The sequence below is a fragment of the Malaclemys terrapin genome, chromosome 9, assembly GCF_027887155.1.
Source record: "Malaclemys terrapin pileata isolate rMalTer1 chromosome 9, rMalTer1.hap1, whole genome shotgun sequence".
In the NCBI taxonomy this organism is placed as follows: Eukaryota; Metazoa; Chordata; order Testudines; family Emydidae; genus Malaclemys; species Malaclemys terrapin.
The window spans coordinates 19,421,355-19,446,180 of NC_071513.1; the positions used below are offsets into that span (position 1 = coordinate 19,421,355).

The window sequence follows — 24,826 nt, forward strand, 5'->3', positions numbered from 1 at the left end:
GACAGCTTAAAGGTTAAAACCAACATTAGAAATAAATACACTTCTATAACCAGCTGTCCTTTCTGGACAGCTGCCTGAAATACAAATTCAGGATGTAACTGGGTTACCAGTTGCTGACTTGAAAAGCCTTGTAATAGCACAGGAAACGATGGGAGGAGAGGTTGATTGTGCCTTTCTTGACTTTTCACAGGGTGTGCCAGACCCCCAAATGCAATTCGGAGTACAGTAGCTACATGAATCTATGGTCAGAAGCCCAAAGGAAGAGACGTGTCTTGACAATTCAGCATGTTTGGGCCTCTGAGAATTCTCTTGCCCAGGATATATGTATCCAATTAGGCAGAGATTTAAAAGGAAAACCAATCAACCAAATCACTACATCTTGTGCTTGCTGTGTATCTTCATGTGCAATATGACAAGGATAATAGTGCTCAGACAACCTTAACTTATGACTTTCCTGAGTAATTCTCAACCTTAATGATACATTCATGTCACTTTTGAGAAGAGATCATGTGTATCAGGCCCAATTTCCTGTTCATGGGTCTTGCGTCTTGTCCTTAAAGCAAGGCTATGCTCAGAAAATAAACTGTGCAAAAAAGGGACCTTCTTACTCAATAGACGTGCACGGCTCTCCATGTGTAGATGGAGTCAGAGCTGCTTACAATAAAGACCAGGGCTAGGATTTTCAAAAGCTCTAAGGGAGCCAGTCCATGAGAGTTGGGTGTCTTTCAATGGGAGCCAGGTGTCTAACTCTCTGTTTGAAAATCCCAGAGTAAAATAATTTAAACAACTTTCTACTTCAGTGAGCAACTGGGAAAAGTCACTGGTTTTATTTTCGAACTGAATATTGTGAATCAATTTAGAACCTCAAAATGCCTTTTTTTTTTTTTTTACCATCACTTTTCCGAGCGTCGCTTCACTTTAAGGTGAGAGCGTCTCCATTGAGAAGCTCAGATATCATGGTAAGAGGCGCGGTACAAGGGCCTAACCAGAACAGAATGTGTATCTGACATTAACGAGAAATCAGCAGTACCTCAGAGCAGCAGACAGCAAGTTAAATGCTATTTTATGGCTTAATTTGATTAAGAAAAAATAAAGCGGTGGGCTAGAATATATAGGAGAGATGCTTTGATCATCTGTAATTGGCCTCAGCCCATTCATCATAAGCTTCATGCCCCTGTGATCCATGTACACTGCTGCCCTGATCTCTTGCTATCTCCGAGGAGTCAGCAGTAAAGAGCTCTGCCAGAAAGAAGCTCTTCTCCTCCTTCCTCAATCCTCCCTGTGTGTTTGATGTAGACAGCACATTGTACTCAAGGGAGCTGAGACAGTTTACAGAAGAACTCCACTGTCAGGAATAGTTTTCCATCGTGCTGCTCCTCCTGAGAGGGGTTTTTTTGCATAATGTTATCCCTTCAGGGTGCATTCTCTGTCCCCTTCAAAGCCACAGTAGAAAGTGATCCCCTGATAGAAAGGATTATATTTAGCATGTCTAGATCATATCACCCCACAAGGCCCTGATTCAGCAAAGCCCTCGAGTGCATGCGTAATGTTAAGCCTGTGCTTGAGTCCTGTTGAAGTCAATGGGATTTAAGCATGTGCTTAAAGATATGGATGCTCTGTAAAATCAAAGAAAGGATGCCCTTCTGCCTTAGAAAGGAATGAGATGTCTCTGGGGTACTGGGTAACTCAGGGGGATGATAGTGCAGTATAGAGTCTTTAACTGGGTTGCTAATTCAAATCTGACTCAAATCAATAATTGTCAGAGTTGAGCCAACACCCAAACCCTGAGTCCAAGCCCAATAGGCTTTTGGGGGGGATGGGTTCAGTTTTGAATCCTTAGATCCAAACCATCTCTCTATGATTTTGATTCCTGAGCAGGTGCCAAAACTGGGACCCACTTTGAAGTCCAGGTTCGGATGCAGCCCACAAGGGCTGTAAACCTCACGAGATCAGCTGATCTCACAAACTTCGACCATTGGGGAGCTGAAATCTCATGAGAACTACTCAAAAGGTTTTAACCCCTTATACCCAAACCCCAGTTCAGCTCCAAACCCAAACACCAGTCCTAAGCCCAAACCTAAAACAGATTCAAACACAGCCACTTCTAAAAATGAGCAAAAGGTGATACCATTGCAGAGCTGCTTATTGGCCTATGTGAAATGAATTTGTGGTCTTAGTCCAGTACCTAGCGGACAAATGTCCATATTACAGAAAGGGCCTCCACAGTTGACGCTAATTGCTCTCATTGTCAACAACCCCAATGAACAGGCCCAGGAGCGAAGAGGGTTGCCAATTTTGGTTGGACATATTCCTGGAGGTTTCATCACATGACATAATCTTTAATTAAAGATTATTCTTTAATTCCTGGAGACTCCAGGACAATCCTGGAGGTTTGACAACCCTAGGAGAGAAAGCCATGGAAACTGACCTCCTCTTGTCACAATCCAATGGACCCCTCCCCTTAGGCTCTCCAAAGACTCTCCCTGGCTCAAGCTGCTAATAAAGCCCAAGCCACAGTGTGGCACAAGGCTGGAGGAGAAGTGCCTTAAAAACAGTGCATCATCCAAATAAATACAGTAGGGCCACAGCAAAATACCTGGTGGATGGCCCCGAACCTCCCCTGGACCCCATGGAAACAAACCCTGTTCCTCCTGTGGTGGCCTAAAAGCCCTTTAACAAGTAATAGCAATCCCTAATCCCTAAACGCAATATTGTTGCTGTAACCTCCTAAACCAAGCCAACAATATCCATAACAAAAGCCAAAAAAGGCTGTAACAAAACAACTAATAATTTTAAAAAATTATCCTTTGTTCCTCAGTTTCCCCAATAAATGAATTTGCAATGTCCTTTTTCCCTCCCTTTTGCTTTGTTAACAGGGCAAGGCAGTAATAGCAAAAGCCCAGGGACACCCCAAACAGGATTGGTGGAACTGCTCTTGCTGCTTCAGGCCTGCAAAATTCATTGGTAAAATACAATGTATGTATGGTGGCACATACACCTCTACCCCGATATAACGCAGTCCTCGGGAGCCAAAAAAATCTTACTGCGTTATAGGTGAAACCACGTTATATCGGGTAGGGAAGACTGTGCCTCCCCAAACAGCCTGGCCCCGCTCCCATCTGACCCCCACCTACTTCCCACCCCCTGACTGACCCCTCAGAACCCCCAACCCATCCAACCTCTCGGCCCCAGCCTGGCACCCTTAACACACCGCTCAGAGCAGCGTGTCAGAGCCGTCCCTAGAGGGGTGCGGGGCCTGGGACAAATCAACCTCCCTGCTAGCCTCCTCACCGTCCGCCCAGGTCGCATTATATCAGGGTAGAGTTGTATCTATAAAAATCCTCGGGTGTCCTCCTTTGTTAAGTTTACCACTGTCCAAAATTGGCCCTGGTAAAACAAAAATAAATTATCCACTGGCAGGGGGCGGGAAATCGTGGCACGTCATCCTAAAAATGTAACACCATGTATTACTTGGGTATCTTCCCCGGGGTGGCCCCCTGCCAAGAACCCCAGGTCCCCTGGCCCTGCGTATCCCTCCCCAATTAAATCCGAAACCCTAACATGCTTTCAGGTCTCCACCTTCCTCCCCAGTTGTACAAGGGGGGGCACCCTCCAACTTCCCCTCCTTACACAAATGTTGTCCCCCACCGAAAAAAGCAAAGCTCCTTGTGGAATGGGGCTAATTCAGCAGTCAATATTTAAACTATTCAGGAAAGTGCCATAAAAAACAAACAGTTAAAACAATTTAAAAAGGCCATAAAACTGGTCACAAGTGCAAATCTCACCCACCCAACAGTGGCCACTGCCACCTTCAAACATACTGCCAAATTGGTCCTCCACATGCAAAATACCTTGCAAAAACTAATTAAACCAAAATTAAGGCCAAAACCCAGCTAGCATAAAATTCTGTGTATTCCCAGCTCCAACAATATTTAACCCAACAAATCTGTAGCATCCAAAAAAATGTGTTCCATAAAGCCCAAATCATCCCCCATAAAATCCATTGCCACTCAAAAATTCACCCCCCAAAAATGGCCTTTTCGCCATTTCTAAGGGCTCACTAATTAAAAGTGCACAGGCATAGCTTGCCCCTTCATGGCCTTTGGTCCCATAAAAGAAGTGGGGGCCTCTACTATAAAAATCCAACCCGGCCTTTAAAAAGGCTGCCTCTAAAACTGGGTGGTCCATCATCATGTATAAAAGGTGGTGGCTCCCCCCAAAAAATATGGCTAAGCAATATGTGCTGCCTGCATCCCCGGACTATCAGCACATATGAATTGCAAAGGGCAACACCTGGCAATCTGGCCTATGGAGCCCCCTCAAATAATGTGTAAAAAAAAAAGGCAATGCCAGGCCACTTTTATAAGGTGGATCCACACATCTGTTGGGAAGGGGAGGCATCAAAATATGCTCCCACTGTAGCACATCTGTTTACCAATACCTCAGCGTGTGTTTAAAAAGCCACCAACCCCAGGGTGCCTCTCAATTTACTGTTAAAATCACAAACACAACATTTTTCAGTGCATTGGCCCACCGTTCTGCAACAAACTGTTAACATTTCTAACTACGTTGTGTGTAATTTTTCATAAATAACACCCAATGTGTTTTTCCCGTTGGCGCACCTCCACAAGCAACTTTCTGTATCCCCAACAAATGCCTCCTCCTTCACAATGTTAAAACACACATTTAACCTAAAAAAAAATACCTTTGCCACAGCCAACCAAATAAGTCATCTATGTCCACAAAAAAATATGTTATGCTATGTTACTAATAAAGCTAAAAGTCATTATTGGCTAGTGTATGCAATTGGTGCTGTCCTAACAATCTGGTGCATGCTGTATTGCTGTTTAGGTAAAAAACCAACAGTAACCCTTGCCACCGTATCGGCGGGGGAGGGTAAAAACCTAAGTGGTGACCCCTCCCAACAAAATGTTGATTTGGGGTCAACGAGGGGAATGTCACAATCCAATGGACCCCTCCCCTTAGGGAGTCCCCTGGGAAGGCAAATCAGCACTGTGTATTGTTAATGCTGTTGCAAGCATCGCAAAGCATTTTGGGAAGGGTCAAAGGTGTGTGAGTGAAAAGTGAAAGTTTCCTTACAAAGTCTGAGAGGCCGAGGGCAGGGCAGGGAAACAGAAGAACGGGTTAACTCAACACTGTAGCTAGCAAACTCAGTCCAAAAATAAAAAGCTGACTCCTGTCCAAGGCCAGTTGCTACCTGCCAAAACAAAAGGGGAAAAGTCCAACCCCCCAACCAGCTATTAAAAAAAAAATGCAAAGTTGCAAAAAAAACAATAAAAGCAACAATAAAAGCCAACAACAAAAAAACAGTCTCCAAAGCCAAAATGTTTTAAAAAACAAAAAAGGCCACAGCAAGCCTGTTTAAACTGGTACAAAGAGCACCAGGCACAAAGGGCCCTAAATAACAACACCCCCAAAAAAACCCAAAACTTAAAACCCTCCCAAAAGCTAAAGCAATTTGAAAATTACAGTGAATTTGCTCTGAGCCCAGGGCAAAAACTCCCGTCCACCCCTCCCACTCTTCTTCGTACGTTACACCCAGGCCTGGCCAGTTTTGGGTAGCGCGTGTGTATGTATAAAAGTGGGTTAGGGCTTGGAGCTCTAATGCTTTCTTTCTTCCCCTGAGTGACGTGGGAGCGTTCCCAGCACTCTCTGCTGTATTGTATTATTTTATTAATACATTTTTAAAACTTAACCCCTTGGTGAGCTTCGCCATCTCCTCCCTAAAAAAATCCTGTGGCCCAGCCTAATCAACTGTGGCCCAGGCAAATTGGTAACAAAAATGTGTCACACTCTGTCCCCAGCAGAGATGGTCCCTCCAGGTCAGTCTAAGCTTGTGAGCTCTGGGAACATTGGCAAAGAAGTTTGCACAGTTGCTGCCCGTGCTGCACCTGTCCTGTGGATAAACAGAGGGCTTCATTCTCTCTCAGATCACAAGCATTTTGCTTAACAAAATACTAAAAAGAAAGAAAGAAAGAAAGAAAGAAAGAAAGAAAGAAAGAAAGAAAGAAAGAAAGAAAGAAAGAAAGAAGGGAATATAAAGTATTTTGGGGTTTGCTACTTAATGTTTGTATATTGTACATGACTTTGAAGATACAGGGATACAGAGAAGCACCCCTTGCACTGGGGTGGGGAGGTGGCAGGAATCATGTCTGCCTATCTCTCTGTACAGCATCTAGCACAATAAGGCACCAATCCGGATAACAAGTGCCCCAGATCAACTTTTCTGACACACTATGTACTGTTTTACCCGACAGTCACAATCAGCTGTACCAGTTATCAAAGAAAGATCATTAGCAATAGGGCCAGGAGGTAGCTCTCTAGTCAACTTTAAACAAAAGAAAACGAAAATCCCACAAATTGTAGAAGACAGAAGTGTGATATGACCCATGATACGGACAGCAGCCAAAATAGCTGGACCTACCAGGCCAGCATAGGTCCTGGCTGAGATGAATAACATTGTTGTCATTGATTCAGGACTCATATAAGGTGATTAACTGGAAAGAATATGTATAAAAACCCATTAGGTGTTCTCCTTTCCAGGGCTGCCTTACCTAACCGAAATTGATTGGAGGCATTCCCACACGTCTGCTGTATTTCTGGGCTGTTCCATCCTAAGGGATACAAAGCACAGCCTGAGCTTATCAACAGCCCTATAAAAAAGAGAGAGAGAGAGAGAAATGTAAAGACGTCCCACAGAAGTTTTAAAAAACCAAATAAAACTCCACCACTCTGGGGTCGTCGCGACAGGATCCCTAGAAACACAGACTTTTAGGCTGCACGTTTTATTTCATTCATCATCAAATAGATGTTTCTGAAAACCTCACTGAAGATTAACAGGGGAGTGGGAATTGACACAATTTAATAAAAAGCCTCAGTAGAAACAAATGCGGTTTGAAAGCCAAGCTAGTGTTCTGAGAAATCAAGCTCTCCGACTGCTCAGAGAGAGGACGCTGAGACTGTGTCTACACTGCAATTAGACACCCTTGGCTGGCCCCTCACAGCTGACTCACACTCGCAGGGCTTGGGCTGCGAGGCTGTAAAATTGCACTGCAGACGTTCGGGCTCTGGCTGGAGCCTGGCAGAGTCCCAGAGCTGAGGCCCCAGCCTGAGCCCAAACATCTCCAGTGCAATTTTACAGCCTGGAGCCCCATCAGCTGGCACAGGCCAGCTGTGGGTGTTTAATTGCAGTGTGGACATACCCCCATGTTGCTATGTGACTGAAAGATGCTGCTGCTATTCTGTCTCCTCGTACGGCGCCGTTAAGTGTAGAAGGGCCTACGGGGGCAGCTGCCATGTATTGTTACGTTTCAGACACACAATGTTAGAGAGGGAACCACTGAGTTCTCGCTCTGGTGGTGACTTTGGGCCATTGAGTTACTCCTGATTTGACTGAAAGCAGAACGGGTCTCTGGATAGTTGTTGTTCCTTGCTTCATCTAAAACAAAAGTCAGCTACGCAGAGAAACACATAATGTGCCATAACAGGCATTAAGGACCCTACAGGAATGTGTACAGTGTTGAAGCAAACTCAAGTTAAAAATTCAAAGAAATATTCACCAAAAAATGTTTGTAATATGCGCCCAGCTGTGGCCAAGAATCAGAAGAAGGGGAGTACATGTGTGGTGCTTACAGTGGTCTGAAAACTTTTGGGGGCTGGGAGGATCTTTCATAATCTGGGAGCAGCAGCTTTGGTAAAACGGTGCTTAAAGTACAAGCCTCAGTGACCCAGCTTGATTACTTTATTTATTTGTTTGTTTGATTGTTGTGCTGGGTCTGTGACCTTCTCCTCCAACACAAACACACACACACACACTGTAAGCCCAGCGTGTGTGATGTGTAATGAGCCATCAAGAGGCTCATTGGCAGCATTGCAGAAAATTGTGCCTGCCCCCAAAAAAGATTGCAACTATTTGCTCTGGAACGACAAGGTTGGGATTGATCAGAAAACCTGTCCAACTGAGCAGTTCTCTGATTTGGGTTTCCAACTCCTGGGCTTTAGGTTGTTTGTTTGTTTGGTGATGTAGCAATGCAGAAAAGCTCAGTTCTGGTCCAGTAACTGGTTCTGCCTTGTGTAATCTGTGCTGTCATTATCTTCCCGGGATCAACTCAGCAGTCACTGACCGCTGTAAATGGCTTGCCAGGGTATGTGTTTCAAGTAGAAAATCATAGAATGTAACAATCCAGCAGAGAATGATAAATACACTGTGCTCCTTCAAGTGGGTGTTGGGTCTCCTGCTGGGTCCATCATCATTCTCAGCTGTTTAATGATGCAAAGTTGCTTTGAATTCTCTCTCTTCTGGGACAAATGCTTTGAAGAGCTGCCTATTGCCTGTTAGTAAAGGATGCTAGTGAGTAACATACAAACACACACACAACCCCCAACCCCCTCAGTATCAAAGCTACAATTTTCTAACCAAGTTTACAAACAATGAGCTCCATCCTGTCAGGTGCTGAACTCTCTTAAATCAATGGGATTTAAGGGGCTCTGTACAAGGGAGGTGAATAATTCGGATGTGTGTAGTTTATACAATGAATGTTGCCTCTTCGTCTGTTCGGATTATCCAGAAAAGGAACATGATTTTCTAAAATTTCATAATTATTCAGCCAATGATTTTTGAATTTTTGAAGCAAACAGCTTCTGTGAGCATTTAGTAATTGACCTTTGAAATACAAGTTGTTTTGATTGGACACATAGGTCATCTGGTAGGTTTCTGGTCCTTGACTGGATGAATGTTATTCTTAGGGCTGGTCCTCGTCTGGTGTAAACGGGTGTAGCTCTACAGAAACCAGTTGCGCTATGCCAACATGCGCTATGACACCAGCTGAAGAGCTGCTCCTTCCACAATGCAGATTACAAATCTGAGATTCACTTGCTGCTACTATCCTCCAATCTTTGCTTAAAAATAGGGCTGTCAAGCGATTAAAAAAATTAATCATGATTAATCGCACCATTACACAATAGAATACCATTTATTTAAATATTTGTGGGTGTTTTCTACATTTTCAAATACATTGATTTCAGTTACAACACAGAATACAAAGTGCACAGTGCTCACTTTATTTTTTATTACAAGTGTTTGCACTGTAAAAAGACAAAAGAAATAATAGTTTTCAATTCACCTAATACAAGTACTGTCATGCAATTTCTTTATCATGAAAGTTGAACTTACAAATGTAGAATTATGTGCAAAAATATTGCATTCAAAAATAAAACAATGTAAAATTTTAGAGCTTGCAAGTCCACTCCATCCTACTTCTTGTTCAGCCAACCACTCAGACAAACAAGGTTGTTTACATTTGCAGGAGATAATGCTGCCCGCTTCTTGTTTACAATGTCACCTGAAAGTGAGAACAGGCATTCTCATGACACTGTTGTAGCCGGCGTCGCAAGATATCTAAGTGCCAGATACGCATGTTGCAACAACCATTCCAGGGGACATGCGTCCATGTTAGTGATGGGTTCTGCTTGAAAACCATCCAAAGCAGTGTGGACCGACGCATGTTCATTTTCATCAGCTGAGTCAGATGCCACCAGCAGAAGGTTGATTTTCTTTTTTGGTGGTTCGGGTTCTGTAGTTTCTGCATCAGAGTGTTGCTCTTTTAAGACTTCTGAAAGCATGCTCCACACCTCGTCCCTCTCAGAGTTTGGAAGTCACTTCAGATTCTTAAACCTTGGGTCCTGTACACTAGCTAGCTTTACAAATCTCCCATTGGTACCTTCTTTGCGTTTTGTCAAGTCTGCAGTGAAAGTGTTCTTAAAACGAACAACAACATGTATTGGATCATCATCCAAGACCGATGTTATATGAAATATATGGCAGAATGCAGGTAAAACAGAGCAGGGGAACTCCCCCAAGGAGTTCAGTCACAAATTTAATTAACGCATTTTTTTTAAACAAGCATCATCAGCATGGACGCATGTCCTCTGGAATGGTGGCCGAAGCATGAAGAAGCATACGAATGTTTAGCATATCTGGCACATAAATACCTTGCAATGCTGGCTACAAAAGTGCCAGACAAATGCCTGTTCTCACTTTCTAGTGACATTGTCAATAAGAAGAGGGCAGCATTATCGTCCATAAATGTAAACAAACTTGTTTGTCTTAGCGATTGGCTGAATAAGAAGGACTGAATGGACTTGTAGCCTCTGAAGTTTTACATTGTTTTGTTTTTGAGTCCAGTTATGTAACAAAAAAATAAATCTACATTTGTAAGTTGCACTTTCAGGACAAAGAGATTGCACTAGAGGACTTGTATGAGGTGAATTGAAAAATACTATTTCTTCTGTTTATCATTTTTATCACACAGTGCAAATATTTGTAATCAAAATATACACTTAGATTTCAATTTCAACACAGAATACAAGATAGATATGAAAATGTAGAAAAACATCCAAAATATTTAATAAATTTCAATTGGTAGTCTCTTGTTTAACAGTGCGATTAAAACTGCGATTAATCACAATTAATTTTTTTCATCGCAATTAATTTTTTTTTAGTTAATCGCATGAGTTAACTGCGATTAATCGACAGCCCTACTTAAAAAATATCACTGTCTGATGACATTCCTGCCAGTAAACTCATTCACCAGAATATTCACAGAACCCAAATACAAAAGGGGCAGCTGCCCAGCTGAATCACATTTATTTACAATTTAAATTAGTTAATGGAACATTTTTTCCCCCTCATTTGATACTATCAAAGCCTAAAAATTAGAGCCTGAAAAAAAAAACCCTCAGGTGGAGTGTATCTGGATGTAAGTCATACCGGGAGAATAACAGTATGAACACAGCTTGACACTAATGCCGTCTGGGCTGAGAAGCCAATGCATCCTATAGTGGCAGTCAGCCATATCCCCCGAGAGCTTCTCCAAATAATATAATATACATGTGCAGCCGCACCCCCATGCACAATCCTTTTAGAGAAGTAAAAGGCACTAAGCCAAAAATGTATTTTGTGGATTCGTAACTGACAACTAATCCCATTATACTCCATCAAAGGGCTAACGGAAGCCCTTAAGGGCGTATTCTTAAAAATGAAATAGTAAGTAAATCATGCTGCAGTACATTTGCACTTTTCAGCATTTCCTATATTACATTTATCAGAAGGGGGGAACTGATCAGTTTTCCCTGGTGATGTCTCTTTCTGATGTCACTGCTTGAAAACTAGGGTGATATACCCGATAGACATATACGCGGGGCAGGGATGATGTCAAACCCATGTGTTTAGCACTGGCTGCATGTGCAATAATTAGCCACGTTATCTGCCCAATACTGACTGTGAAGCTGGATAGTATGGAAAATATTATTTCCTTTGCTGTAAACACTTCCATGAAATAGTGCATCAGCATTTCAGTGCTAGCTACAAAGGCCTATGAAGGGTTGCAGAATTTGAGTCAGCAGGAGGGCTGCTGGAACCAAGGATAAGATGTAAGGAGGAGGCAGGCCACCAGGCATATCTTGCACTGCGAATGGGAGGAAGCTAGACCTCTAGGACAAAGTATGAGGAGGCCTCACATTGGCAAAAGTGCAAGGATCATATGGGCATGATGCTAGGATCATGCATTTAATATGCACGCTCAACCTTAGCTAGAGATGATGTTTGTATTAATTGAAACGTGCCATGTCTTGCACCATCCAGGTGTGATCCTTGCACTTTTGACAGGTAGGGGGAGAAGGGATGCCTGCACCGTGGGCATGTTTCAGAATGCAGCATTGAGCACTGAACTTTGAGGACACCAGCATTGTCCAGGTGCCCGGCCATAGGAATGCTTAAAGGGGCGAACATCAGATCTATTTACTGCTACTATACAAATATTAATATACACACAATTGCCAGCATTTATGTGGGAAGCAAATACAAACAAAAAATGTATCACATTTTTAATGTATTTTATGTGTTCCCCTTACAAGGCTGGAAGCCTAAAAAATACCAGTGTCCAAAGGGTTAAAGAGCAAAACTCACCATAATGCTCTGTGGCCTTTTCAGATGGAGAATGTTACGCGTCAGTGAATGGAGGGACAAACGGCCTGTTTCTATCACCAGCAAAAGGAGCACAGAACTAATGTGTGGAAGTGACATATCTAGTCTCCTGGGGATATTACAGCCAGGCCATCACTGCAGAAGATTAACCTCGGCAAACCGCTGTTTACTCCCATAGGACATACTTGCAGGGGCCCTGCTCTCTGTCTCTGTGGTTAGTAAACAAACTGCTGAGTACAGCTGGGCTCAAAGCGAAAGGAAAATGTATCTGAGGTCTGGGTCTTAATGGACCTATTTTCTCTGTACTTTTTGCCATGCTGAGATTGCTCTGACTGGAAACTAATTGCACTTCTCCCCAAGATATATTTCAGTTAATGCACCTACTGCCGAGAACCTTCTATGCCTGTCATAAAATCCATAGAGTTTTGCAGGCACATGTGAATCAGCATTGTGAGACGCTGTACAAGTTGAGAATCAGTGGACATCGGGAAGCTCCTGGGGGAAGAGACTGCTTTTTATTCTATGTTTGTGCAGTGCCTGGCACAATGGGGTTCAATCCCTGGTTGGGGCCTTTAAGCACTGTCTTTATACAAATACTATCATTTAAATTACAAATCTAGTCTCTCCTGCAGCCTTCTAAAAAACCTGTAAAACTGCTAGGCGGAGAAATGTTTTCTTTTAAAATAACGTTACTAGCTCCTTTATCTATAATGTACATTAACTCTGTAATGCAGCTGGTAAGAATAGTACTTAGAGCAGCCTTATTGGTTTACTTGTGCCGCTGTATGAAATGATTTAAACCTGAGTCTACACTTGTGTATCACTTGTGCATTGAGCTATGACACTGCTATTAGCTATTGGCTAACTAAGCAATACTAATTCTTCCCAAGGAAGGAAAGAGACAAGTTGATTCATCCAATTACAGCATTCTATAACCTGCTACCTGAATGGCAGGATTGTCAGGAGACAGTAGCCACACGCCAGGTTGGTTCATCATTGTTCAGGAACATGCGTTGCTCTTGGGCACATTTTTATTTAATGTTGATTGATTTTAATTGTTATTAGGGGAATTCACCCCTCCTTTTATCTACTTGGTGTTTAATAGCCCATGACCTGTACCCAGTTAAGCTCTACTAAGAAGCATTTGACTGGAGTTAAAAATATATATTTAAGCAATAACCATACGAAGGATCACACGCAGGGCTTAAATTCAGCCGGAGCTGTCCAGAGCAGAGCTCTGGTAAATATTTTCAAACCTTGACACCAGCCTGATGCTGTTGTGGTTCTAAACCAGGGATCTGCAGTCCTCTGGGGGGCCATGGACCAGTTTCAGGGGGTCCATGGGGCCCCATGGCTGAAGCCTGGAGCCCTGAGCCCCAGCATGCCCCGTGGAGAATGGAGGTGGGGAGGCATGGTTGGCTCCAGAAAATACTCTGAGAATTTAAGCCCTGATCACACATGATGAAACATTGTGAGGTGGTGACCTTTCAGAATAAACTTTGACCTGCAGTTTTCATACAGTTGTCCTTTATTTTTTGGAAATGTAGGTTGACACCTAAAATACTGAGCAACAATTATTTTTTGAGGTATGCTTCAATGGGGTAAGTAGAAATGGAAATTCAGGTAAACAAATGTTCAGCAGCCTTAATAAGACAAGCCCAGACCAGATCCCCATATACAGAAGTATTCTGAGGCAGTTCATATCCAGACCTGAACTTCATGGTTCTGGCCAATCTTAAATGTAAAAATAAAACAGTTTTCAATCTCTCACAGGGCTGGGTAGTAATGCGAACTACCTTGAGAACTAGCTAGATGGCGGTAGAACATACTCAAATGTTGCTAGATTAGTATGACGGCTAAATCCTTGTAGTCAGAAGTTCCTATTCCTTGGTCCTGAAGAAAACACTTAACAGGCTTGCCAACAGAAGTTAAGTAGAACAATGCAACATAATCTGAAAACTAGTTCTTCAACAGGAATAGTCACCCAGGGAGTGATTTCTGCTAATGTACATGCAACCCAAAGAAAACTGCCAGCATATAGAATATCTTACATCATTCTTGTTTCTCACAGTGTAGTATAGGACATGAAACTATATGGAACCAACATCAAAAGATTGCATTTAAATTGAATAATTAGGCAAATACAACTGTAGTGGGGAATTGGAGACTCTGCCCAGAATGTAGCTTGGCAGCAAAGTCCCCTACTCTACACATGGAGGGCACACTCCATGAGTGGCTCTACCCTGATCTACATGGAAGGTGGAGGTGGTTGAACTGCTCCCCAGGGAACTGAGACTGAGGAGTGGTTTGGCGTGGCGAAGATCAAGGAGCTGTCCAAGGAATCAGCCATACAGGAGATCCGTGGAAAGGTCAAAAGCTGAATCAGCCCTGCTGGGATTCTAGTCCTGATGGCAGGTACTCTAGGTATTCGAAACCCGATGCTTAGACCTCTTTCCCATCCGCTACCTCTGTTCATCTAAACCCGTGAAGCCTGCAACTCTGTCTCTACTCTCCGATCATCAAAGAATAATGTGCCTGATTTGCTGGTCTGGCCATGCTGCACTTGATGCTGGATCAGAGAGGGGCTCCCCTGATCCTGGGGCCAGCCCACCCTCCAATATAAATTACTTACACTCCCCAGAGCTAGTCTAGCAGCCAGGAACCACTGGAGTATATGCTCTGTACCACCTGTGGATTCTCCTTGTACAGGGATGAATCTTCTGGGTTCATGGCTGATAGAGAGATGCAAAGCAGCCCCAGCAGAGCTAAGAATCTGGACTATTTATTTTCCTTAACTGAAAATTATCACATCCATCACAAGCGGAGGTAACATCCATTGGTTTCAAGATTTAGTGGTGCATCTTAATGAATTTGGCCTTCATTGCTGTAGGATTCAAGCCCTTCACTAACATTAGTAGGTTCTCCCCCACAATAACGTATTAAGGAAATATTATTGTCCCTATTTTATAGATGGGGAACCAGAGTGCAGGGAGATTAAGTGTCTGACCCAAGGTCACACAAAGAGTCTGTAGCAGAGTCAAGAATTGAAGCGAGATCTAATGACTACAGTCCTGGGCCTTAACGACAAGCCCTTTCTGCCTCTCCTTTGTACCACTGTGCAGAACACTGCTACCCTGCTGTTACAGTCTGATGTCCCAGGGCAAGTTGCCTGATTCTGCAAAGAGCTGTTGAAAGCAATTTGTCCTCTGTTGCTGAGGGTGACTTGCCTGGATGGGAGGAGATCCTGGAGAAAAATGCATCTATTACAGAGCTCCGAGGGCGGAGGGACTCGGACAGCAGTCAATTAAAACGTTTGGATTCTGGCACCATCCCTGTAATATCTCCCCTACGGTTCTTGCCAATAAGGCTGGATGTGCATTTTTAAACAATGCCTCTTTGTTTTGTTCAGTTGGAAGCGGTCTCAAACAAACACAACCAGCTGCCTAGACAAGCCCATTGCATGCCAAGCTAAAGCGTAAAAGGAGGAAATTACGACCGTTCCAATATTTATCATATTTTTTAAAATAATCCAAATGTAGCACTCTTTCCCAGCAATAGTTCTTCAGCCTTCGTGGTGCTGGTTTCAGAGGCTTGTGCAGCTGAAAGCCTCATGGCAATGAGTGATGTAAATGATGCACAGCATGCACATATGAGGACATCTTAATACAAAGGGATGGCCTTAGAGAAAATAATACTGAGCTGATTTTCAGAGGTGCTAAGCAGCCACAATTCCCACTGACTTTAGCTGAAGTGGTAGGTCCTCGGCATTTTTGAAAACCAGTCTCCTCAGTTCCCTACAGTCTGGCAGCCAGATTCTGCTATCAGTGGCGTTCTTTGGAATTGATACTGACAGAACAGAGATCAGAACCTGGGGGGGGATGATAGCCTAGTGTAATCATCGATTTCACATTTGAATATAACACCCACAAATGAGATTTATTTTTAACTCCTGGAGGGTTCCTTTGTTTAAACTTCCCCCTTAGTCCCAGCTCAGCTTTGTGGACAGGAACTCCTGTTTGCATTGCTTAGATGGCTGCTTCCAATCCATCACATCATGGTTTTATATGTATAACCCTCCATGCTCATAGCCCTCCTTTGTGAGAAGGAAGCAGTTGCACACTGGTTTGCTGTGCTGCTTTGCTGTGTGCTCTGTGGTTTTCAAGCTATTGTGTAAATAAACTAGCAGTATCACACTGGGGAGGGAAAACAAAGACGTTCTAGTTTATTACAAAAATGCAGACAACACACTAAGGCCTTGGCTACAGTGGAGATTTTGACTACTGGTGCAGCGGTGCAAACCCCTAGTGTAGACATGCAAAGCCACAGGCCATAAGCCATGTTTTGCACCGATGCTTGAAACTGGGATACGTTGCCCCAGTGCAAAACTACATTTCAAGGATGGGTTAGCGGCACTGGGGCAAATCACTGCTGGTAATTGTACACTAAGGGACCTCCCACCTGGAGCAATGCTGCTGCAGCTGATGGAAGCTTTGCCTTTTATTTTCCATTAGTCATCTACGGTAATTGACTAGCAGGCGCAAGGAGAGTATGGAACCCTCTGGGAAGGAGAGAGAAGAGAAGGTGGAGGCATGGTGGGCAGTCTCAGAGTGGGAATGAAGGCAGAGGGGGTAGAAGGCCTGGGGCTGAGAATGGAAGACGTACAGGAAAGGGCCAAGTAGTTGATTAGTTTGGACTGAACAAAGCATGGGGAAGAGAGGACAGAGATAGAGGCAGGATTCTTTTGGTATCCCACAGTTCTGGAGACAATGAGCCTTATTCACCAAGGTGTCACTCCAGCTTCACACTAGACTGATTTCAAAGGAGCGAAGCGGGTGTCAAACTGGGGTAACACACTGGTCCACATGTATGTAGGAAGGACATTATGGATAGGAATGTGTTCTGGCTAGGGCACTGGACAAGGACTCGGGTAACCTGAGTTCTGTTGCCAGCCCTGACACTGGACTGTTGTCTGCCACTGGGCAAGTCCCTGCCCCACTCTGTGCCTCAGTTTCCCTTTTCTTGTCTTCTCCCTTTGGATAGTAAGTGCTGCAGGGCAGGTTTGTCTCTAGCTGTGTGTGTATGGTGCCCAGGACAATGGGGCCCCAGTCTTGACACATTCCTGCAATACAGATAACAACAGAATTGTGGAGACAGAAGAGGGCAGGACCGATAAAATGCCACGAGGGTTATGCTAGGTAGAAAGCCACATTAGGAGAATCTCTCCATAGCTATATCGTGACTGCAAGAAGAGGTGCATTTATTGCAGAGACAGCGAACCTCAGAGAGCTGCCACAACGTAACAGCCTTGTGGAGTCAAGGCATAGATGGTTCTCACCTGAATGTAGCTAGTCAAAGTCGACACTATATGCTCTGCCTTGGGTGGACCTCAATTAGCTGAGGTGAAAACTACAGTGTCCCGTGTCCAGCAGGAGGGAGCTATCTCCCTGCTTCCAGAGGCCACTATCATCCCACAGGTAAAATTATCCTTTTTTTTCTAAAAAAAAGCGCCTACAAATATTATCCTCTCTGTCTCGCAAATTACGGTGGGTCCCTGCCAAGTCCCCTCCCTCACTCAACAAGACAGCACCTCTTGCTTGCAGTGAAGACATAGCCACGGGATTGTCTACACAGCAAGTCACTTCTACAGTGAGAGGGACCTGGCCTTTCTGAACTCTCTTAGGGCTTGTCTGCATGGCAAGTTGCCAAATGGGGGAGGGATAGCTCAGTGGTTTGAGCATTGGCCTGCTAAACCCAGGGTTGAGAGTTCAATCCTTGAGGGGGCCACTTAGGGATCTGGGGCAAAATCAGTACTTTGGTCCTGCTAGTGAAGGCAAGGGGCTGGACTCGATGACCTTGCAAGGTCCCTTCCAGTTCTAGGAGATAGGATATCTCCAATCTACAATGCCTGAGCCGGCAGCGCAGTAATGTCCCATGCAGACACGGCTACAGCACAGCGAAAGTGCCAAAGCGCGGCTCAGTGTACTACCACTGGAAGTACTCCAAGCTGCACTCTGGGACTTTCACTGTGCTGTAGCAAAGTCCACACAAGACGCTACCGTGCAGCAAGCTGAGGCACAGTGGAGTCACATCCTGGCTTGCCGTGCAGTAACTTGCTGTGCAGACAAGCTTCAAGAGGGTTCAGAAAGGCCAGGTCCTCCTCATTCTGGAAGAGGCATAACTGAAGTAATCAGGGGTGTTAAAGACGATAGTGGAAATAAAGTACTGCAGTTACTGTCATCAGGGGACGTGTATTAAACAGAAAGAACCAGCAGCTAAAGTAGGCAGAATGTTCCCCCACAGAGATTCCTGGCTTTGGGGGAATGTTACAGCTCTGGGCCTGGTAACAAACCAGAAGAACATTTAATGTACTGAGAGTGTCTCTCATAACAGACGTGGTATTTATGTAGAGCCTAGAGGAAATTAAAGACTATACATAAAACAGAAGGGTCAAGTATTGGAATAAAAATCATATTCATGCTACTGAGATTTACTTCAGATGTTTAGTACAGATATCTCCAGCTCAGTGGATCTTTGCTGTCCTGAGCAGTGCTCTGAAGATCACTGTACAGTATTAGCATATGCTAATCAGCAACCTGAAGCCACTCACGTATGTAGCATAATGCAAACGATTTCCATTACCTCCTACAAACTGGGCTGCCCCCATGAAGCGTCCTATCATCCGAGAGATGAGCTCTTCCACACAGCAACCCAGAATGGCTGCTAACGCCACCAGGAGCAGCAAGGCACAGCCAATTCCCGTCACCACGGTGCAGATCTGCCAGGATAAGCTGGGGATAGCCCCAAAACTGGCATACCTCCCACATTCTTCCACCATCACCAGGTGCCTCTCCTCCGTCCGAGTTGGGTACGTGCACCGTCGGAAGGTGCCAAATGAAACCGGCTTCCCCATCTGGGAACCAACGAGCCAACAGGGCATAAAGTAACTGGCCGAGCTGGCAACTGCTGTGAGAAAGGATAGGAAAGCCCAGAGGGCCCCAACCAGCGTCAAACTGCTGCCCATCTTCTTAGATCTCTGGTTAGAAGTAAAATTGAAGGTAGCTGCCTCAGGGCATGCAAAGTGTCTCCTTGTCAGTGGTCTTCACAAACCTCAGAAAGGGACAAAAGAGAGGGCAATAGAAGGGACTCAGCCCAGAGAGAAAACAGTGCGTCAGGTCTGCCTCTCTGCTTTCAGAGGCCTCCAGCTTCCTCCAGGCAAAATTATCCTTTTTTTAAAAAAAAGTCCTACAAATATTCTTATACTCTATATATTACAAATAACTATGGGTCCCTGACAACTTCCTCCCTTATCCAACAAGCCAGCAGCATCCCTATTATTTCACTCCATTGTGTTCTTAGTCCTTTTCCTGAGTTCTGGGCCTGGCCAGGCCTACTGACTGATACACTTGGGCCCAGAGACAAACCAATGTTTCCAACAAGAGACTATTATCTGCTCAGGCTGCTGAAAGTTCAGATTCTGTTGTGCCGTTGTTAGTCGACCTCTAAGCCGGCTCTGACAGTGCTAGCAGGTCGTTCGGATGCAGTTGCTATGTTCAGCTGCAATCTCTGAAACAGAAAAGCCACCCAATAAGATTACTGGTTGAGCGATTTCATACTTTACATTGTAGGTTTCAAAAATTCTTCACTCCAAAAAAGTGTTTAGGAATGAATGTTACTCAAAGGTCCTCCTATATATGCAAACCATGGGCTCAGTCTCGCACTCCCATAGTTAAAAGTTAAACACATTAAAAGTTAAATGAAGTTAAATTAAAAATGAAAAGCAAATTGCAAGTTATTGCAAATGAAAGAAATTAGCAACGAATAATCATTTGCTTTTTGTTGCAGTTTGTTCCTCAATGCCTGTGGCCTCTCTCAGACACAAGAATGTTTCTCATGTGAGTCAGTTTCATAATATTGACCATGTTCCTTTAACCAAACTGAGACTTTATATAGCAACGTGTAATTCCCCCACTGAGCATTCCTAGGTGAACAGCGGCAGTGAGCACTCCAATCACACAGAAGAGATTGCACTGTATCTGTATAGACAGATAGTTTTGTGCCTTCTAGGTGACAATTGCTTTCTTTACTTGATGGCCTCAAAGCAATCCCAAGAAGAATTATACTTAGCTGTCTTATGTGGTTACCGTTACCATAGTATCTGAGCATCTCAAAAACTTCAATATATCTACCATCACAGCAGGCCTGAGAGGTAGGGTAGTGCTATTATCCCCATTTTACAGATAAGAAACTGAGACACAGAGAGCCTACAGATACATCTATGCAGCCTGCAGCAGCGAGCAACCCAGCCTGGGTCGAGAGACTTGGGCTTGTGGGGCTTATGCTAGCACTCTGAAAATAGCTGCAAAGACCGCTCTTTGAATACACCCAGCTTAGGCTGGAGCTTAAGGATGCAAACCCAAGTCTCTCAGCCCTGGCTGGGAGGCTCGCTGCCACAGGCTGTGTAGATATACCCTAAGTGACTTGTCCAAGGCCATCCAGGAAGTCTGTGGCAGAGCAGGCAATTGAAGCTGAGTCTCTCAAGTCCCCAGCTAGTACTGGACCATTCTTCCTATCACAACAATGGATAACAATCCCAGTTCCACACCAGCACTAACGTGCCTCTCTCCCTCTCAAACTCCTTTCCCTGGAACTTTATTACTGTGGGGGAGCCGGGGGGTATTTTTTTAATTAAGGAGAAAGAGAGCCCCTTTGAGGACATTCATGAAAAGATAGCCACGCTGGAACGCGGTGCTTTAATAACAGAATTTCAAACAGATGTTAAAGGCATTTGATTTAGGAAACTTTGAGAGGTTGTTGGGTTTTTTTAATTAAAATACAGTATAGCAGGAGCAGCAGGAGCTGTCATTTCTGTTCCTGCTCTTCCCTGCCAATATGCTCCGGTTGTAAATGTTTCGTCAGTTACATCTAGGGAGGGAAGGGAGAAAGTCAATGTTGCGGTCTAGTGGATAGTACTTTTTTATTATTATTTTAATTTTAGTAAAAATATTCAAATGGAGACTTAGCATAAATGATTTTTTTTTTAAAAGCAAACCAGGACCCATGTCATTTCTCCAGGATCCATCCCCTCTACACACATCAGATATACGACAGGTCATTAAGCACCCAGTATAACTTTGGAATGATCTCGCTTTTGCTTCTTCAATGAAATACAATTAAAAAACAGAAGAAAGCTAAACAGATGAGGCAGCTGCAGTAACAAGTCGTCTGGTGAATACATTTTAACAACTGAGTGGGCTTGTGTGGCTCTTTTGGGCTCTGGTTGCTGCATCTATAGGCACTCGTTCCCTCCCCCTTCTCTCGTCCCCATAGCAGTGGAGAATTTCCTCTTCCCCACTGAGAAGCAAACTACATTTGTACTATATCTGCATGAGCCCTAAGCAACTTCAGACTAAAATCTGTTGGTTTGTGCTTCATTTTGGAACCAAATTTACCTCCCTACCACACACTCTTGGTGCTATTACCAGTCCCGTGGCAGGGGAGCCTGAATAGCTCAGTAGGATATGCAGTCTTTGGGTAAAATACTGGCCCCATTGAAGTCAATAGCAAAACTTTAATAGAAAAAAGATTTCGCCGTTTTAATCTACTTCACTGGTCCAGATCCAACCCAGCTCAGAAGTGACTGGAAGTGTTACCATCTGGTGACTGTTCTGTCTCCTCTGGTAAATGAGTTCACGGTCTCCATTTAGTTCCTAGTGTGCAGATGTCTACATCACAGGACAACCATCACAATTACCCTGGCTGGCAATCTGAGTCGGGAGGCCAAGGAGTGAATGGGCATGGAAAAGGGAGTAGCCTCTTGCCTTTAGAGGTGACCTTGGCAGTTCAAGGTAGAGTACTGAGGGGGAGGTTTGCTGTGCTGCTACTCATGCTGTTCCTGTTCTGTTGACCGAGGACTTCAGTCTCCATGGTACTAAATTCATACGAAACAATTTTTGAAAGGAAATAAAATGACCCCATAATGGTTTTTGCTGGAATTGGGGTGTTAGCCACCGTGACCTGGCCCAAGTGAAGTACAGAATATTACATTATATCCCTGCCTAAATTCCCTCCTCTAGCACCTATTAGATACTGCTAGAGATGGGCCTGAACTGGAACCCCAGATGCAAACGCCAGCAGGGGTGGGAGACATTCAGATCCAAATCCAAACCTGATGCATCAAACCAGTGCAGCCCAAACCACCACATCAAGTCTAGACACAGCTGGACACTGGAAAAATTCCAGTTTGGTTGCAAGCTCTGTAATTTAGACCCATCTCAATATGAACTGTTCTTCTTTTCCTGTGCTAAAACTTGGGAGATGTAATGTTGTTGTATGCTGATAAACAGCTGCTGGGCTCCATTCCAGGGATGACTGCATTTCTGAGTGAGATATGGTGGAGGAAGTGCTTTTTGTGTCTACTCCATGGGACATGTCCCTTTGAACATACGTGCCCAAAAGTTAGGGCCAGATTTTTCAAAGTGCCTAAGGGAATTGGCCGGATTTCCAGAAGCCCTACGCATTCCTCCAACATGCTGAACCCCTTTGAAAATCTGCCCCCTTCTTCTTGGTTCCTAACTGGGAGCTGAGCACTTTTAAAAATCTGGTCCTTCCAGTGCAAAGTAATAAGACTCCAAGCCCCTGAGCAATATTGTTCTGCCTTCACCTTCCCTCAGATATACAGCGCTGTGGGGCATCCGCCAAGAGAACATCATACAGGAACATGAATAAATAAAATACAAATGAGTAACCTAAAGCCCAGATCTCTTCCCTTCACGCTTCATGCTCCCATGGCCCCCCATCTGCCTTTCCTTCTACACTCTTCCTGTAACACAACGAAGGAGAGCGATGCCAGTCAACTCCTCCTAGCAGCTCCTGTGCCATGCTCTGCGAGGCATGAGTCACAGCCCCACAGAGCAAGGAGGTAGGCAGCAATGCACAAAGACTAGTCAGGTAATTTCCACTCAGCAGCAGTAGAAGGCAGTTTCCCAAGTGATGAAGGCAGAGGCAGTGGAGCAGGTGCCATGGTCTATTGCTGGAAGGACCCTTTGTAGTTTACTGAATCCCTGCTCAAGCAGGAAACAGCAGAGCTCTAGAGTGAAAGGTCCCCACATGACCGATGTGGTGGCCAGGCCTATGGTCAGCCTCCATAATGATTCTGTGGTTGCAGAAGTCTCTGCCATCATTACCCATTCCACAGCCTGTAGCCAGGTGGACTTCATGGGCACAAGCAGGCATAGACCCCCTACCACGAGATCTACGAGATAATCTTTACTGGCTGTTCCACTATTAAGACCTTCATCCTCTGTGTGCATTCGCTCCAGGCAGAGCAGAAACATATTCGTATACAGTACTTGAGACAGACAGAAGTATACACACACCAGTCATCATATTGCAACTGCCTCATAACTGTGATGTAACGTGACACATAAATCATCGAATTATAGAGCCAGAGCCTTTCTCGTTATCAATTTCCTTTGAGCTGCTCTGGTGGCCTAATGGGGCAGGAAAGCCACCAGCTTCCCCCAGCTGGTGATTCCCACCACATGCGAGAGTTCTCAGCTGATACAAAGCCGGTGTACCTGGCTGCTGTGCCACACGTCCCGTAGTCAGCAGTGAAGGGGGCATGTCAGGGGCAGGAAAGCGTGGGAGGGAGCATGACCAGAGCACTACTACCTGCCAGCCACCCACAGGTGGTCCTAGTTAGCTTGCCTACTTTACAGCAGCTCCTACAGTATGCCAGAGCCTGGATCATTGTAGGACTGAATAATACCATCTAACTCATAGATAATATATTTCATCCATAGATTTCTCAGCGCTTTTCAAAAGGAGGTCAATATTATTATCCCCATTTTACAGAAGACGAAACCAAGGCACATCCAGGGAAGTGACTTGCTTAAGGTCACCCACCAGCAGAGCTAGGACTGGCTCTCCTGAGTCTGGACTAGTGCTCTACCCACAAGGCCATACTACCTTCCCAGTTAGCTCACCCACTCCTACCCCAAGTAGTATTTTGAGCCCTAGTCAAGGAGCTGTTCCAGAGACTCCATGAAGTCCAGTAAGGACAGCACTATTGCTATTCATTTTACATGGAAGGTGCTCAGATACTATGATGATGGGCAGCCATCTAAAACCATAAGATAGACAGACAGACAGATCGATCTATGGCTTTGACCCTCCCCTCCTCTGCACCTACCAAATACAGCGCAGAGTCAGCCCATGCTCTAGAGATGAAAAAGACCTATTAGCTCATATAGTGCTAGTGCGGGGCTTTTCCATTCTGAACATTTCATGGCATTTTGTCCAACCTTGGAGTAGTTTTAAATGCAAAAAGAAAAGTTGCAAGTAAACCATGTTTTATACAAGTCCCTTTGCAAACTTCTAGAGTAAGGGAAACGATTGGAAGACATTTAAAATGTAATTATTTTATAACTGTACTTAGTCTTTCTAATCTCTGCTCTTTGTTTTGACATATTATGTTGCCATCAGCTGTCATTTCCTTCACTCCCTTACAGACAAAAAAAAAAAAAAAAGAAAAATCACATAAGCCAATACAGAATGTCTGGTTGTTAAGGGAATACAAGCAATTTTAAAGCAATAAATGTGAAATCGGTGTAAACTTCATTTCACTGAAAAGTAACTTTCATATTTTCAATAAACATTGTGCACGATTAAGCCGATTATCTGAACCAAGCTCCAGTGGATACATTTATTTAACTCCTGTAGTGTTATCGCATTAGGAAGTTCTCTCTTTCAGATATTCAATCTGCTGTCATTTTACCTTTAAGTCTTCGATGTGTGTTAATGGGAAAGTGAAATCCTGATTCT

At 44.2% G+C, this 24,826-nt stretch overlaps 1 protein-coding gene across 1 annotated transcript in view; it reads right to left on the reverse strand.

The window, feature by feature from the left end:
- LHFPL1 (LHFPL tetraspan subfamily member 1) overlaps positions 1-24,826 on the reverse strand; it is a 48,199-nt gene that overhangs the window by 23,054 nt on the left and 319 nt on the right. Inside the window, exons 2-3 of the mRNA XM_054038911.1 lie at positions 18,644-19,567; positions 6,576-6,674 (exon numbers count right to left, since the gene is read on the reverse strand). Of these exons, the coding sequence (XP_053894886.1) occupies positions 6,576-6,674; positions 18,644-19,025 (481 nt within the window). The 5' untranslated portion in view covers positions 19,026-19,567. The remainder of the gene's footprint in view (positions 1-6,575; positions 6,675-18,643; positions 19,568-24,826) is intronic.